At 42.0% G+C, this 16,454-nt stretch overlaps 1 protein-coding gene across 1 annotated transcript in view; it reads right to left on the reverse strand.

Moving 5' to 3' along the window:
* Positions 1 to 448: 448 nt before the first annotated feature.
* Positions 449 to 16,454, reverse strand: part of LOC100367209 (WD repeat-containing protein 1-B-like) — a 28,390-nt gene continuing 12,384 nt past the window's right edge. Inside the window, exons 8-16 of the mRNA XM_085504529.1 lie at positions 16,301 to 16,392; positions 15,708 to 15,849; positions 15,460 to 15,549; positions 14,644 to 14,795; positions 13,847 to 13,928; positions 3,340 to 3,450; positions 2,781 to 2,948; positions 1,375 to 1,522; positions 449 to 681 (exon numbers count right to left, since the gene is read on the reverse strand). Of these exons, the coding sequence (XP_085360655.1) occupies positions 572 to 681; positions 1,375 to 1,522; positions 2,781 to 2,948; positions 3,340 to 3,450; positions 13,847 to 13,928; positions 14,644 to 14,795; positions 15,460 to 15,549; positions 15,708 to 15,849; positions 16,301 to 16,392 (1,095 nt within the window). The 3' untranslated portion in view covers positions 449 to 571. The remainder of the gene's footprint in view (positions 682 to 1,374; positions 1,523 to 2,780; positions 2,949 to 3,339; positions 3,451 to 13,846; positions 13,929 to 14,643; positions 14,796 to 15,459; positions 15,550 to 15,707; positions 15,850 to 16,300; positions 16,393 to 16,454) is intronic.

Here is a 16,454-nt window from a genome sequence, read left to right on the forward strand (position 1 = left end):
ACACAGCACAGACAATGGTATTAACTTGTGGCCACCTGACATGGGCCTTCATTGCTTATTTTGCAGCTGGGCCACAAGATGTGGATCCCATGGTACATCTCAGAAGGCTGCCTGCTTAAGCAAGACAGAAGAATCGTTTATACCAGAGTCAAATTTAGGTCACAAGATTATACTTACAGTGAGATTGAAAACATTGGGTAAATGGGTTAATCAATGTTTCAAAAAATATCAAATTTATCTCGTCGCAATTATAGAGCTGTATTACCTAAAAATTAAAATTATTATTAAAGTTTTATAAATGTCAAATTGTGCACATAAGTGAGATGTATCATGGGAACACCACCAAGCTGTAAGCTCCAACAAAAAAAAAAGCCCAATTGACAATTTTGCCCCCCCCCCTCCTCCAACTAAACTTTTTTGCCCCCCCCCCCCAAAAAAAATTGCTGGATGCAGTCATTGACACATTAGCTAACAGCATCGCAGGATACTATTTTCTGGAAATAATTAACAAGGCCATTCGTGGGATCAGGCTGCTAAATCCAATATATGATAATTAGAAGTAAGGCACTTTTCAATGGAGTGTCAAGGTCCACTGTTTAATACAGGAATCTTGTCCTGTAGATACAACTGTGTTGTCATTCAACCAAGCCAACGATGTTATCTGACTCATTTTGTGTGCACCTACAGAGAGAATCATAGAATTAGTTACAGGGATCACTAACAACATAACTATTACAAAATCCTATTAAGAAGCAGTCTCTCGGCTGAGAGCTCCGCTGTTAGCAATGCACGTTTCAATTAAATAACTGAAGATATCATTAGAAAATGAACAAATCTGAGATCTGAGAGAGTTCTATCTGAAGTACCTACATGTATAACATCAAAACAATCGTCCGATTTTTAACAAGAATTTGAAAATATCACTTTTTACCAAAAACGACAAAAATATTTATCAAAATTAGAGAGTTAAAGATATCATCACAAAATGAACAAATCTATGAGATGTTTACCTAAGGTATCTATATGTATAGTATCAAAGCAAATAATTGTGGTTTTCAAGAAGAATTTGAAAAAAGTTAAAAGTTGACATGGACGACAACGGACAATCACTCATATGATAAGTTCAGTTCGACAAAGTCAACAGCAGAGCAAAAAATAAACCTAAACTACACAGAACATTGTTGAAACGCTCAAACATGGATCATGAATGTGAATGTATGCAGGAAATAATCTTAACACTCAACTACATTACTTTGCTGTGACTCTTCAGTGAATTGCAATCAAACTTATTGCCTGAACAAAGCCTTTGAATAATTATTATATTATATTATTTCAATTGGAGTATCAACCTATATCAGAAGATGAGTAGCATACCTTTTATAACAATCCTTTTATTGGGGTTTTCCATACTCCATATAATAATATTTGTATCCAATGAACCACTGGCCATGTGTCTGGAATCAGGTGACCAGGCAAGACAATTCACGCGAGCTGTATGAAAGGACCATCCTTGGTGTACCACCTAAAAGAGATTATATATTACAATTGCAGTCATTCATCCACATTATTTCAAAAAATGGAATTGATTGTAATTATATTTACATACATTCTAGGTCATGGTGACCTGTGACCATGGTACAATACGCTCATAGTATGAATGATTTGTTTTAATCACAGTCCCTCCATCCCTGGTCTGGAAACGGCTATTGTCTAAGGTGTGGCTTTCCGCGAAGCATAGTCTCTTCATATCAGAGCTTACTATTGAAACCATTAATTCATTGTTCCTTTCATATTCTAGTTTTTAAAACCAAAAAAACCACATATTTTGATACTTATATAGATTTAGAAGCTCAACACAATTCTTTAGCCGGCAAGTCTTTCTATAGTGGCATATTGACATTATTATTCGTGAATATCGCACTTAAATTTGAGGTATCTATCAAGGATCGCAACTTGGAACACTTCTAAAAACCTTGACCAGTTGGCCCCTTCTATTCGTCATGTGTTTTAGAAAGATCAATGTTTTTCATTTATTTGATAGCTTAAACCTAGTTGTAGTTGGTGGATTGGTTCATTGTGCTTGTTTTAATATATACAGTATACATATCATATTTAGGCATCACTTTTTCTGTTCAAAATAAAGATCGCCTTTTGTCTGTTCATTGTCATTCGAATTTGAATTTTGTGTCATTTTTGTTTACAATGCTGATGACATCATTCAGTCATCTTGTACCTGATCGTCAAACAAGTACTTGTCCACATTGAGAGATATTACTCTGGAACAGCATTAATTTTAAACAGAAAAGTAGTCAGCCATTTTGAATCAAATCATATATCTATGACATGATGTATAATGAATATATAAAATTTGAACATAATCAGTCAAAACATGTCTAAAACCACATTCATTAAAACAAAATGGCCACCAGTCAGCATATATCAAGAACCAACAATGTCTAATGTATGTACAAAGTTTGAACGAAACCAATTCATAAACGACCAAGATCCAGTTTTGGAATGCCAGAAATGCTTGATTTTTGATGGTTTTTCAGCAGCAAAATGACCACCATTCGGTCATTTTAAATCAGATGGTTAAACCAACAATTCTGTATATCTATTACATGATGTATAATGAATATATAAAATTTGAACATAACCTGTCAAAGCATGTCAGAGATATGACACTAGATCCGCCTTCATAAAAACAAAAAGGCTGCCAATTGGCCATTTCAAATCCGATCTGAAAATCGGGGACAAATAACAATAAGAATTGTATTTACCTTACGGTCAGTTGTGTTGAAGACATGAACATATCGACCAGCATCACCGACACCAAGGTTAGCACCATCTGGTGAGTAAGCCACTTGAGTTATTGCCCCTTTACAAGACAATTTATCAGATTCTTTCAAAGTATCGCCTTCTAAGTTATAAATATACACATTTTGCTCCTGTAAAACAAAACAAAATATGTACCTCACACACATGCATTTTGTGAAATACCTTCTCACATTTTCACAAATACAAACTGTCCAATAAACTAAATTATCAAAATATGAAATTAATACAAGGATGTCGCAAATACTTTTCCTTGTAATAATCTTATTATTATACATGTTCCTGATTCTATAGTTGAGTGCATAAGTTCAGAACTGAGCAAGAAAATTATTGAAATGTAAATACAAACTTTGTTCATGTCCGCCATCTTGGAAATGTCACATATCGACAACATATCACACTCACCTGACACTCACCTGACTATCACCTGACACTCACCTGACTATCACCTGACACTCATCTGACTATCACCTGACACTCACCTGACTATCACCTGACACTCACCTGACTATCACCGACTGCAATCTCAATTTGTCCTGGATGAATAGACACACATGATGGCTCATATTTTACTTGCTGTGTGAACAATTTCTTGTCATTGCTGAACACGGATAACTGAAACAAAAAACAATACAGTTACTGGATATACAGTGTAGTAGCTAAAGTAACTAAAGTTTCACAACTATTACATTGACTATTACATTTTTGGCGTTTCGAAAACTACTACTCAAAAGAAATTTGATTTACTTCAGTATTGCAACATAAAGGTTCGTTCTGAGTAAATAATAGAATAGAAAAGGTGCGTGCGAACCATGTTCCGTACGTTCGCCAGCCATGCTCTCTGAAATTAATGCGAGTTTTCTCGTAAAAACTGGAACCAAACTAATGTACCAATCACAATTTTTATGCAATGAAATACACTTTTTACATGCATATTTTATTAAATATCATTGAGGCCGGTTAGACACCCTGGGCCTATACTCGGGGATGCCCTCAACCCGTTAAATGTCTAAAAACAGAGGGATGGGCTTATACTCGTGATTGTGATTGGGGAAGTACAGTATAAACAAGCCATGCATGGCACAGTCCCCGTTAGTTATCAAATTTATGATATATAGTTTTGTTTATAGTAATATAGCTGGAATATAACCATGTCAGGAATATGATTATGATGATTGTTTAACATTGAAATGATTGACATCTTGTATCTGATCGTCAAACAAGTACTTATCCATATTGGGAAATATTGCTCTGGAACAGCATTAATTAAAACAAAATCAGCCATTTTGAATACATGTATATATCTATAACATGATATATAATAAATATATAAAATTTGATTGGCATCAGGAACACATAATGTCTAACGTATGTACCAAGTTTGAACGAAATCCATCCATAAATGCTCGATATTTGATGGTTTTTTTAGCACAAAAATTGCCACCATTCGGCCATTTTCAATAGGATCGTCAAACCAATATATCTGTATATCTATAAGGTCTCATGCCACTAATTAACCAATGGCTGCTCGTAGCCCTCAATTTAAATGCCCAGCAAGAACCAATGAAATTTTTTAAATATTATTTTTCTCAGGTGCTCCCTGTTTGAGGGCGTAATCACCTGGGTCAGAGGTGAGACCAACATGTGGTCTTTTGTTTACTACTTAGCGGCTGTGTACCTGTGGGTTTATTCTGTGTGTTAATGGATGTTCTAATCTTGGTGTTTTTCCAGTGATTTCTCTTGGTGCAATCCAAATACAGTAGGTGTGTCTTGTTTACCTGAGATTTGCAAGAGTTTGAGCTGGCCAACATGTTAGTTTTTTTCATATGGTTGATTACTGGCATGTTGATTTCCCATTTTTGAGCCATATTTTCAACTTTCTTCGTCATTTTCATATAGCAATCTCGTCATATGTTAACATTGTCGTCTATGGAAATTCAATTAGTGGTATGAGCCCTGAAGTAACAGTTTGCCTAGGACCACCTGAGGTTGTTGTTTTAACCATAATTATGGCTCTATTCACTGGAATTTAGTCATTTTTGGCAGATCTCATCTTACATAACCAAAGTTTACTTTGACCTAATTGTTATAATTTTTGACCTCTCCTGACCTTGCATAGATCTGATAATTATGAGGTTGTGTGTTCAAGCACACATTTCATGAGATCAGCTCCATTGATTTGGTAGGTATAGTGCAAAGTAACTGGGAATCTTTTTTATTTTTATTTTACCACTTTTCTTGCTTTGTATTCAACTATTTAGACACAATGGAGTAATTTTTTATCCAGAAATGTTATATTTTGCTATGCGTTTCACCCATTTCTGTCAATCTCTTATATCTTGGTTGAAGATTTTGAAAATTTGTAATTCGGTATATTTTTTGCCCTAATCTTATTAATTGGCTGTGGTTGGGCTGTGGTCTGTAAATATAAATGTTTTTATTAAACTGGTCCAAAAATTTTATTCATTCATCAATGAATTATTCATGTCACCACTAATTTCAATGGCTCTAGGAATTCTGAGAAAAATGCTTAACCCCATTTTATGGGTTTTTTGTCTTATTTTCACATTATGGCAGACAAACTTAACAATTTGTAGTGCGGTCATTTCTAATGTACCGTATTCAAAGTTTAATGAGGTCAAAATCCCAAATATTTAAATAAATTCTCAAAATTGTGTTGTGTATCTTGTCACTGACAAGAGATTTGCATACTGTCAGTATATTAGCCAAGTAGTACAACTCTTTCAATTTCACAATTATTGCTCTTTTCTCAGAATTTTTGTGAATTTTTAGCTAATTAATCCCATCTTGAGTTTATTATTGAACAGTGCATGTACCCCCCCCCCCCCAATTAATCAGAAATCCTGTTGATTTGAATTTAATTTGATCAGGGATGTGTAATACAAGTATTTTATATTTAGATCCTTTTCTTGTTTGTATATTTTTATTTTTATTTATTTTTAAATCATAAAATTGTTTCGTTGAACTACTTTTTTTCACATAAGATTTGATTAAGTATTTTATGTTGAGCAAATTCTATGTGTGGCCATGGTAAATCAAACCACTGCTGTGTTTTGGTATATCCAAGGTTGCCCGTCACAGGTCTCCAACCTAAATGCAGATACCGTGGAATTGTTTTTTTGTTTTTAATTAATTGGAGAAATAATGAGCTGATGAATTGAGACTTTTGATTCAGTAGAATTTTTTTTTTTTTTAAATTATAGTGATAAACTACTTTTAATTGTCATTATTCTATGTATTATTTCTAGAAATTAATTAAAATTACTAATCATGCCAAACGTTGGTCTGTACTTGTTTGTGGTGAATGAGAACATTATATTTTACAGTACTGCATCTAATAATCAGGCTTATATTCATTGCCTACCATCTATTTTGGTGTTATGCTGAGTGTGTATGTTGCCACTTTCTACAACTAATTGTCTAGGTATAGGGCGCCACCAAGTGGTAATAACTCCCAGGGTTTAAATTTTGGGGATTTTTTTTGCATGGGAAATTACTTGTCTAATGATATTCCATCATATATAAGATCAACAAGAACTTTATTAAACCTTCTTATTTCTCTGAAGGTCTCATGCCACTAATTAACCAATGGCTGCTCGTAGCCCTCAATTTAAATGCCCAGCAAGAACCAATGAAATTTTTTAAATATTATTTTTCTCAGGTGCTCCCTGTTTGAGGGCGTAATCACCTGGGTCAGAGGTGAGACCAACATGTGGTCTTTTGTTTACTACTTAGCGGCTGTGTACCTGTGGGTTTCTTCTGTGTGTTAATGGATGTTCTAATCTTGGTGTTTTTCCAGTGATTTCTCTTGGTGCAATCCAAATACAGTAGGTGTGTCTTGTTTACCTGAGATTTGCAAGAGTTTGAGCTGGCCAACATGTTAGTTTTTTTCATATGGTTGATTACTGGCATGTTGATTTCCCATTTTTGAGCCATATTTTCAACTTTCTTCGTCATTTTCATATAGCAATCTCGTCATATGTTAACATTGTCGTCTATGGAAATTCAATTAGTGGTATGAGCCCTATAACATGATGTCTAATGAATATTTAAAATTTGAACATAATCAGTCAAAGCATGTCAGAGGTATGACTCTAGAAGCCCATTCATTAAAACAAAATTAGGCGAGGGTTCTTCGAACCCGCCTATTCACATAGTTCATACCCACCATAGATTCCGGTCAGTCAAAATGACTATTTTGAACTGTAGGCATTAATCAGCGATTCTGCCGGTGACGGAGAGATAGAATCCAGGTCAGGGGAAGCCCCATGACCTCAAGATTCTTTTACCCCTTACGTCACGAACCCACGTGACCGAGGCCACATGGCAACGCCATAGGCAGCCGTCCATCACTCTGGTTCCTTTCTCTCCGCCTCGAGGACTTAGACCAACGCGACAGAAAGAGTGGGGAGGTTGGGGGGGACCCGGAGTCTATGGTGGGTATGAACTATGTGAATAGGCGGGTTCGAAGAACCCTCGCCTAAATTCACTACGTTCAATTACCCACCATAGACTCCGGTCAGTCAAAATGACTATTTTGAACTGTAGGCAGAGTCAGACACCGATAGGTGGCGGGTTTTTCCGAGCAAACAGAAAAAAAGGAGAATGATGAAAGACTTTCCCCCAGTCCGGGATGAAAAACAAACCCAAAAACCTAAGTTAAGACCCAAGAAGGGTGGTGTCTTACCTTGCCTGTGCTGTCCCAGAAGCAAGAAGCCAATGCTGCTGTGGTGACAGGGTTCGGTGTGCCCGAGAAAGCTAGACCCAAGCCGAACTCTGGGGTGATAAGCTTGAAGTAGGACCGAAACAGTTCGCATGAGGGCGTAGGTCGACAGAAGCAAAACCTGGGAGCTTCCAGGAAGTGCTAGTGGAACAGACAATCTGCCCGCAAAAATGCAGAGACTGACTTATCGCCTATGCGCAGAGGCCCCTGCAGTCGTTCGGGCTGGGTCAGCAAACAAGGCCTGACCCGCTACGACGGGGCCTAACCTGAAGAGACCCTGCTCAATAGATTGGGTGTCTCCTAGGTAGTAGTTGATGAAGACGTTCTGCGTTCTCCAGAAGCCTGCCCTCAGAATGTGTTTGAGGGGGGCACCTGACGCTAGCGCTAGTGAGTTAGCAATCGCACAGACCTCATGTTCTTGTACTTGGTGTCTCTGCAAGGTCTGTGTTTAGGATAGTGTATTATAGACCTCCAGTACAGTCGCAGTAATCCACCTGGGGATGGAAGTCGGGGAAACCGGCTTATCCCGTTTGTCAGGGCCGTAACACAAAAACATGTGTTTGGGTCACAGTCTAGAAAACCTGGTACGGTTCTCGTAGCAACTCAGCGCTCGGACCGGGCAGAGAAGCAACTCCTCCTGATCTTCCGGACTGACAATATTTGCCAGCCGGGGGATGACGATCGGTTGAGGATCGTGTCCTGGGATTTGGTTCTTGGCGAGAACCCGATTCGTGTCTTAGTACAACTTGATCGCCCATAAAAGCGGCACAACCGTCCGCAAAGGATAGTGCGCGCCTAGCTTTGACCGGCGCCTACCTGAGGCGAGGGCCAGTAGGAAGACTATTTTCCACATCAAAAAATTGAGTGGTGCTGATTGGAGAGGCTCAAAAGGCGGTCTGCTTAGAGCGGACAACACAACCGACAAGTCCCAGTTGGGCAGTTCCCTTGCATGGGGTCTCAGCGTCTGGAAAGCAGTAAATAGTCTCCTAATAGTAGGACAATCGGTTAGTCTTGTTCCCGTACGTTTGAATGGTGGGGCACAAGGCCGACCTGTAGCCAACGATCGCTGCGTAGGACAAACCTACTTCGTCAAACAGGTGGACGAAGGAGCCTGCTACCTGGCCAATAGAGGGATGGTATCGATCAATCTCCCTTCCGCTACACTAACCAGTGTATGCTCGCAGCCTAGAAATGTAGGCTGCATTGGTGGAATCCCAGTTCGCCCTAGCCAGGACGTTGGCAGCCCGCTCAGATAAAGCTTTCGTATGGGCGGGTCTAATGAGAGCCTCTATGCGGGTAAGTGATACCCGTTGGGCTCGTGGTAGTGCGCCGTCTGGTTGGGACGGCATGTCCGGTAAGTCCGGAAGCACTGCTGGTGTTTCGACTATCGTTTCCGACAGAAGTGGAAACTAGGCCCTGTTCGGCCAATTGGGTGCGACCAATGATAATATGCAGGTGTGCACCTGTCGAAGTCTTCTCCGGTGCCCAGTGGACTAGCGGGAAGGGAGGAAAAGCGTACACAACTAAGTGGATCCGTGGGGTAGCAAAGCGACCCTGGCCCAGGCTCCTGGAGTCAGCAGGAGTGTTACGTACGTCGGGAGCTTGGTGTTCCAGGGTGCGGCAAACGGTCTAACCTTGGACCGTCCACAGCCGAAACAGCCTGGAGGCTACCCACTGGGGTATCAGCCACTCCGTGTTCTGGAGACGGAGTCGCCTTGAAAGGGCGTCGCCAGACTGTTCCTCACCCCTGGAAGGTGGTGTGCGGTTAGCTCCCCATTGTATTCCAGGCACCAAAGGAGGATTTTGCTCCGCTAGGACTGACAACGATGGGGAAACCGTCCCCCCCTCCTTCTTGAAGGAGACCACCGCTGCGTTGTCTGTGCGGAGCAGGACTCTGTGGTCTCGAACTACGGGTAGAAAGCGTGGTAGTGCTAAGTACACTGTTCACAGTTCGAGCCGGTTGATACATGTATGGTGGTCCCAAAACTATGCTGGAGCCATATCCTTGGGCTTGTTCGTCCAATAGATGCGCTCCCCAACCCTGGGGGGAGGCATTTGTTACCAGAGTCATACCTGCGGGGAGCGGGTCCAAGGGGGCCCCTCTGCCCGAGGTTGGTCAGTGACGACCACCAGGGCAGGGCTTCCTTCACTTGGTCCGAGATCGAAACCCGCCTATCTAGTTCCCATAGAAGAGCTCAGCGTTATAACAAGTGTTATACCGGGCGGCTGCGTAGTGCGGCCTGGGGAACGACCCTTCGAACCGAGGTCATCATTCCGATGATCCGCATTAGTTCACAGAGGAACACCGAGGGAATGCTGACTAGGCATTCGGCTAGGCTGCTTTAGCGCTAAGCAATATGCTTGAAATAGCTAAGCCAAGCTTACCTCTGTGTCAAAACTCCATGCCCAGGGACACCAACTGCGCATTGGCTCGAGGTGGGACTTGTCGATTTACTAACGAGCCCAACTGGTGAAGTAAATCCTATGTTAGCCTGATGCGTTTGGCTATTACCCCTTGCCCGGGTTGTTGGTAACCAGTAGTCTGGGTACGGATTGAGGTGTACCGACATCTGGTGAAGCAGCAGCGCTACCTGTTTCATCCCTCTGGTGAACACGTAGGGCGCTGTGCCTAACCCGAACGGAGGGGGGGGGCACCGAAGTTCGAATACTTGGCCCAGCTGGGCGATTCAAAGGAGATGGCAACTCGCTAGGTGCATCGGTACATGTACGATGGATGGATGGAGAGAAGAACATTGAATGGTGTCTCCATGTGGAACCGATCGAGGGGCACGTACTGATTCAGTCTGTCTAGGTCCAAAACTGGACGCCTGCCACTTGTAGATTTGGTACTACGAACACATTTGGGTAGAAGCCTGGACTTAGTTCCGGCTGATGTACCCTGTGTATGGCGTCTTTCCCCAGCAAACTGCTACTTCCTGTCTGATTGCTTCCGCCTTGCGGGAGTCCCCTGGCAGTGCCCAACAGGGGAGACACTGACGGGGGGAAGTGGAGATTTCAGCGGTATGCCGTAAACGGATGTCACCACCTGGGAAGGTCCAGGGGTCGGTCACCCGCCGTCTCCAAACCGGACTACACCGGCGCAATCTATGTACGACAGGGATGTGTGGCCATGTGTTCGGCAGTTGCAAGGGGGGAGGGGGCTCCCTTCCCCCATGAGGCGAGTTCCCCAAGGCCTGAAGTAGTCACTAAGTTGTGACCTGGCCACTCACCGAACACGTGCCTGTCTCCCCCGGTTGCAGAGGTGAGCGTCAAACATGCTTCCCCTGCTGCCGGGTAGACATCCGCCCAGAGAGGGTGAGGAGCCACCACCTGGCTCTTACCTCCCTGGGGGCATGCCACTACCCTTCCCTCCCATGGAAGGGTATAAGCGCTTGCCTCCTGGCTGACTCTGGCTAGCGGGCAACGCCCTAGGGCGTTGTGTTTTCTGTGCTTGGGATGCCCTCCGCTTGCCCATGGCAGGACCAACTGGCTAGCGGATTCAATCTGAACCCTCTGATTCATTGCACTCCGAAGCTCCAAGACTGTACCCACCATTCCCTGAACAAAGAGGGTGGAGGGTGTCCAGTCTGCGTCACTGAGGTGGGGGACGTACCCCAGCTCAGCTTGTCGGCGAAAACACGTGCGTCTAAGGCCACGTCTCGTAGCCCAGTAGTGGCCCTGGCCAAGCGAGCCAGGCAACACTAGGGGGTGTCGCACGTAGAGGTGCGGTGGCCCACCAGTAAAAATGTCGCCTGGTCTAGGAGGCTGGTGCGTTCTGCCTCCAAGGTCACCAGAGTGCTGGGTACGCATAATAATACGCTCAAGCAACTCTGCCCTCAGGGCTAGATGGGTCGTCCTCAATTGGCAAAGACACCCATGGAACGCAGCTATCCCCCTTTGCCCGGTTTGCCAAATTCGTGGTACCGGGGTCTGGGGAAGGAGCCTTGGAATCCTGTTGGGGGCGTTTTGGTCTCATCCCACGCTATGGGGTCTGATCCCGAAACACACCGACTGGGTAGCGTTTGGTCCAGTGGGAAGTGTTGTCTAACGTTATCCCCACCCGGGGGCCTTAAGCATTACATCCTCCGCGGCTGACCAACGCCGCCCATCAACACCGTTTGCGTGCTCTGCGCCCCACTCCGCACTCAGACAGGGGAGAGATGTGCCGACGGGGTTGCTTTGGATCCCGACGCCCGTGATCCCATAAGCGTTGAAGCAACCTTTAGGATCAAGGGTGGGGGTATATACATCGTATCACTGGGAACGATGATACTCCGCCTCACCCCAAAAGCGTGGCTCACCGAGTCATACAGATGGAAGACTCTGAGGGACCGCCCGGAGTACCGGCTGTATCCAATGCGAGCGAACGTGTCTCCTTTAACTTAAAATATGTGAGAGGGAGCGTGTTCGACTGTGCGTCTCATGACAGGGTTGGTTCCCTCTGGGCACGCCCGTGGGTCGGTAAGAAAGGAGTCAAAACCCACAGTGGGGACCGGACACAAGGATAAATTCGTTACCGTTGTACCGTTACCGCGTGACGAACCCTAGCTGGCTGAAAGTGGGGGGGGGGGTCAACGCGTGCCCTGCCCTGAAAGCCCTGCCCCGAGATCGGAGACTTGGCTGCCAGCGGGGGAGACCGAGAAAATATCGGTACCTCCGCCGTCGGGCCTCTTACTCGACGTCCCGGACTTTCCACTCATGCAAAACACGCAACTCACTTTAACCGATTTGTTTACTGGACGCGCGACCTTGCTGTGACGCGGTCAGTGTCAGCGATTTTGATGGTTCTGAAAGAAAATCTCAAGCCTCAGAACTCCAGTGAAAAAAAACACGCTTTCATGCAAAAAAAACCCGGAACCCACACGTAGCCACGACAAAGCATCTCGGATGCGGGTTCTATGCTGGTAGATTCTGAATAAACCACTGTACGGTCGGTTCGAAAGACGAGGAGACCGGAAGAAAAAGGCAGCGAGCCTTGGAGCTGTCATTACATCGATATATTGCTAAATACATTAAAAATAAAAGACGACATGCATGAGGGAGACGAATTACAGTTGTAAAAGGTGCCGCCATGAAATCAACATGTGACTACATAGTGGCGCCGGATTTTGATTTCTTTGCTGTGAAAAATACTACACACAAAGGGGAAAACGACACAAGGGTAAAAAAAGACAAGGAAAACTTATCCTACCAGCTACCATGTCGGATGCCGAGCAGCGGCAACAACCCAAGCTATAAATCCGGACAGGAAAAAAAAAGCAGGCGATCCAGCAGAGCTCGCTAGATTTCATCTCCACTCGAGAGGGAGAGAAATTAAGAGTGATGGACGGCTGCCTATGGCGTTGCCATGTGGCCTCGATCACGTGGGTTCGTGACGTAAGGGGTAAAAGAATCTTGAGGTCATGGGGCTTCCCCTGACCTGGATTCTATCTCTCCGTCACCGGCAGAATCGCTGATTAATGCCTACAGTTCAAAATAGTCATTTTGACTGACCAGAGTCTATGGTGGGTAATTGAACGTAGTGAATTGGCCACTAGTCGGCCATTTTGAATCTGATCTGAAAAACAAAGTGATGTTCATCAAGGTTCTATAATGTCCAATGTATATACCAAGTTTGAACAAAATCCATCTGTAAACAGCTGAGAAATGCTTAATTTTGATGATTTTTCAGTACAAAAATGGCTGCCATTCGGCCATCTTAAATCTTAAATTGACGTATATATGTATAATGTCATGTATGATGCATGTGTGAAGTTTGATTGTGATTGGTCCAGGCATTTCTAAGATACAGGTCTGGACGCATACACGCACGCACACACAGAAGCACTGACGCACAGAGTTCAAAACATAAGTGCCCGTTTTCGGACTGCGTCCGAAGGGTGACTAAAAAATGGCGTGCATCAGGAACACATAATGTCTAACGTATGTACCAAGTTTGAACAAAATCCATCCATAAATGGCCGAGATCCGGTTCCGGAATGTCAGAAAATCTGATGATTTTTTAGCACAAAAATGGTCAATCCATTTTCGAACTGCATCCGAACAGGGACTAATTAAGTCTTGTACAATACAGTCCAAATAAAACAAAATGAAAGTACAACTTTGAAGGCATTGATCTTTGTAAACTAGAAGAAAAATTCTGTTCACATTTCCTCAAATTCACTCCATCGTATGGTGCTTATAATTACAATAAGTTTTTTTGACTGGAGGCTTTATAGCAACATCAGTGGTACCATAGAAATGTCATAGAAACCTATCATCACTCACCCCATTAATTTCAGCTACAACAACCAAACTATCTTTCCCAATAGCCACACCTTTAGGCTGAGAATCCAAGGCAACACTTGAACTACAGTAAAAATAAAATGTTAGAAATTGATTGATCATGTTACATTAGCCTTTAAACAATTATTATAAAACTACCAAATTATGTTGTAACTTTACATAGTGTGTGCTTCAGGTTTCTTCCCAGGCCATTATAGTGTAAGGGGTCCCCAACTCATTGATTTCGGACAAACAATATAATCTATTCAGTGTAACAATGAATACAATAGAGGTGATTAAAATAACCTACTGTAATGCAAATTACAGATATCCTAAGCTATTTTCCTGGGGAGAACACTGAAATTAATGTTTTGTATAATAAATATGAAGCAAATAATAATATTCTTTAACGAAGAATAAAATTATTAAGTTAATGATAGAATGGTGTTGTCAGTTATACTGTATTACAGAAACTGTTATATTTGTTTGGTAAGATAAGCTACGTTTCATCTGTACATGAAGAATTAGCTCAATACCCTGTGGAAAGTTCAGTAATGCAGAAAACTGTTCATCTTCAAAAAAAAAGAATTTTGTAATTCTTCTGTAATCCAATCTCTTAGACTAGCAATGATTCCAAATGTACATCTGTTCCTGTCCAGCCTTCAATGTACAATGTTATAGTTACACTAACCTAGATATACGCGTATTACCATCATTGGTACTTTAAATAATGAACTGATTTATTAAGCCGGAATTTTAAGTAGAAAATCTATGTTTCTATGGTAACAACTTGAACTCACCAGAATTGATTGGTCTTATGATCAATGGTCTTCAAAGTATCGTCCATACCAATTGATGCTATGACATCACAGCATGATGCAAGCTCATTCACTTGATTGCTATGTCCATTTCCTTCTACAGATTCAGCCACACCAGACTCCACTGACCAATGATGTAGTAACGGTCAAGAATAACATTTGAATACTCAAGCCTGTATCCAAGGCAACCAATCTGTTCTCAACATTTTGATAATTATTGTCCCTAGATATGTTCGTAATTTAGGACAATTTGAGCAGATTTCAAACTTTGGAGTATGTACTGCGCATATACGCAATTCATTATGGAGAAAAACATCCCACTTTAGATACAGGGAAATACCTTTAATCACACATACTAAATAAAATATCCTTTTTAAAAGCCCTTCCTCCCAATACCACCAACAATACCACCTCTTTCAATGCTCTCCCTCTTAATGTCCCTTCCTCCAAATGCCCCTCTCGCTCATTGCCCCTTTCTCCCAAAGCTACTCTCTCCCAAAGGCCCTCCATCCCAATGTCCCTCCCTCCCAATGTCCCTCCCTCCCAATGTCCCTCCCTCCCAATGTCCCTTCCTCCCAATGTCCCTTCCTCCCAATGTCCCTCCCTCCCAATGTCCCTCCCTCCCAATGTCCCTCCTTCCAAGTGCTCCCCCTCCTGATGTTCCTTCCTCCAAATGCCCTTCCCTTCCATTACTCCTCATCCCAATGCCCCTCCCTTCCAATGATACTCTCTATACTATATTACTGTTACCTCTTGATGAATACACACATTACATCAGGACAGAAGTAATCAAAGGATATTGACAATCCCGTCATGGCTTCCTGTATAGAGAGTTGACTTATTTTCATATAACACAGCACTCATTGCAGTGATAGATTTGTTGTGTCCCTGTGATAAAAGATGAATACAGAAAACATGGTTTTACATGAAACAGAATTTTTTGTAAAATAGTTGGATACTTGCACCCCTACCCAAACCATCACCATACAATCTCATGTAAATCTACTAGACAGTTCTATACATTCTACAGAACTAGAAAAACCTACCTTTATAATTCTCAATGGAGTGGAAGGATTATTTTTATCTAAATAATTGATATATCCAGACAGGGATACAGAGAGTAAATAATCTCCCTGCCATAGGCATCCCACTTGCTGATCATTGATAGTTGTACCCATGATGAACTCACTGAAAAAAAAAAAAAAAATTGGAATGAAAATTCCTGAAAGTGGCATGTAGTAAATATTTGCATACTTCTATAAAAATATTTTTTTACAAAAACTACAATATTGTTATATTTCACCACAGCAACATATACATGTACATGTACAAGGACGTACATTTTTTTTAAATACTGTTATTACTGAATGATTAAACTAGAACTTATTGACACATCCCTCAATTAAACAATGTTGCACAGTAACATGAAGGTTAAGTTCAACTGAATTCAATTGCAAACACACATTAACACTACTGTGCAGAAAATGCATACTCGTAATATTGACTGCAATTTCTTAGAAAAAGTTATCATTTAAAAAAAGCAAATATGTGGAAAAATTCATCTTAACTGTTTTTTTTGAAATACTGCAAAGTGGTTTGCACCTTCTCTGAGGGAGACGCATAATATTGACTAACTTACGTTACAACCTGGTGTTTTTCTATATCCCATATTTTGGCTGTTTTATCTGCTGATACCGTCAATACTTGAGTATTATCTGGGCTCCAACATACCTGAATATATATAATAAAACAATTAGTAATACTATGCTTCAGAGAATGACTAAGAAAATGAA

Source organism: Saccoglossus kowalevskii, chromosome 10 (assembly GCF_978046115.1).
Source record: "Saccoglossus kowalevskii chromosome 10, keSacKowa6.1, whole genome shotgun sequence".
NCBI classification, from domain to species: domain Eukaryota; kingdom Metazoa; phylum Hemichordata; class Enteropneusta; family Harrimaniidae; genus Saccoglossus; species Saccoglossus kowalevskii.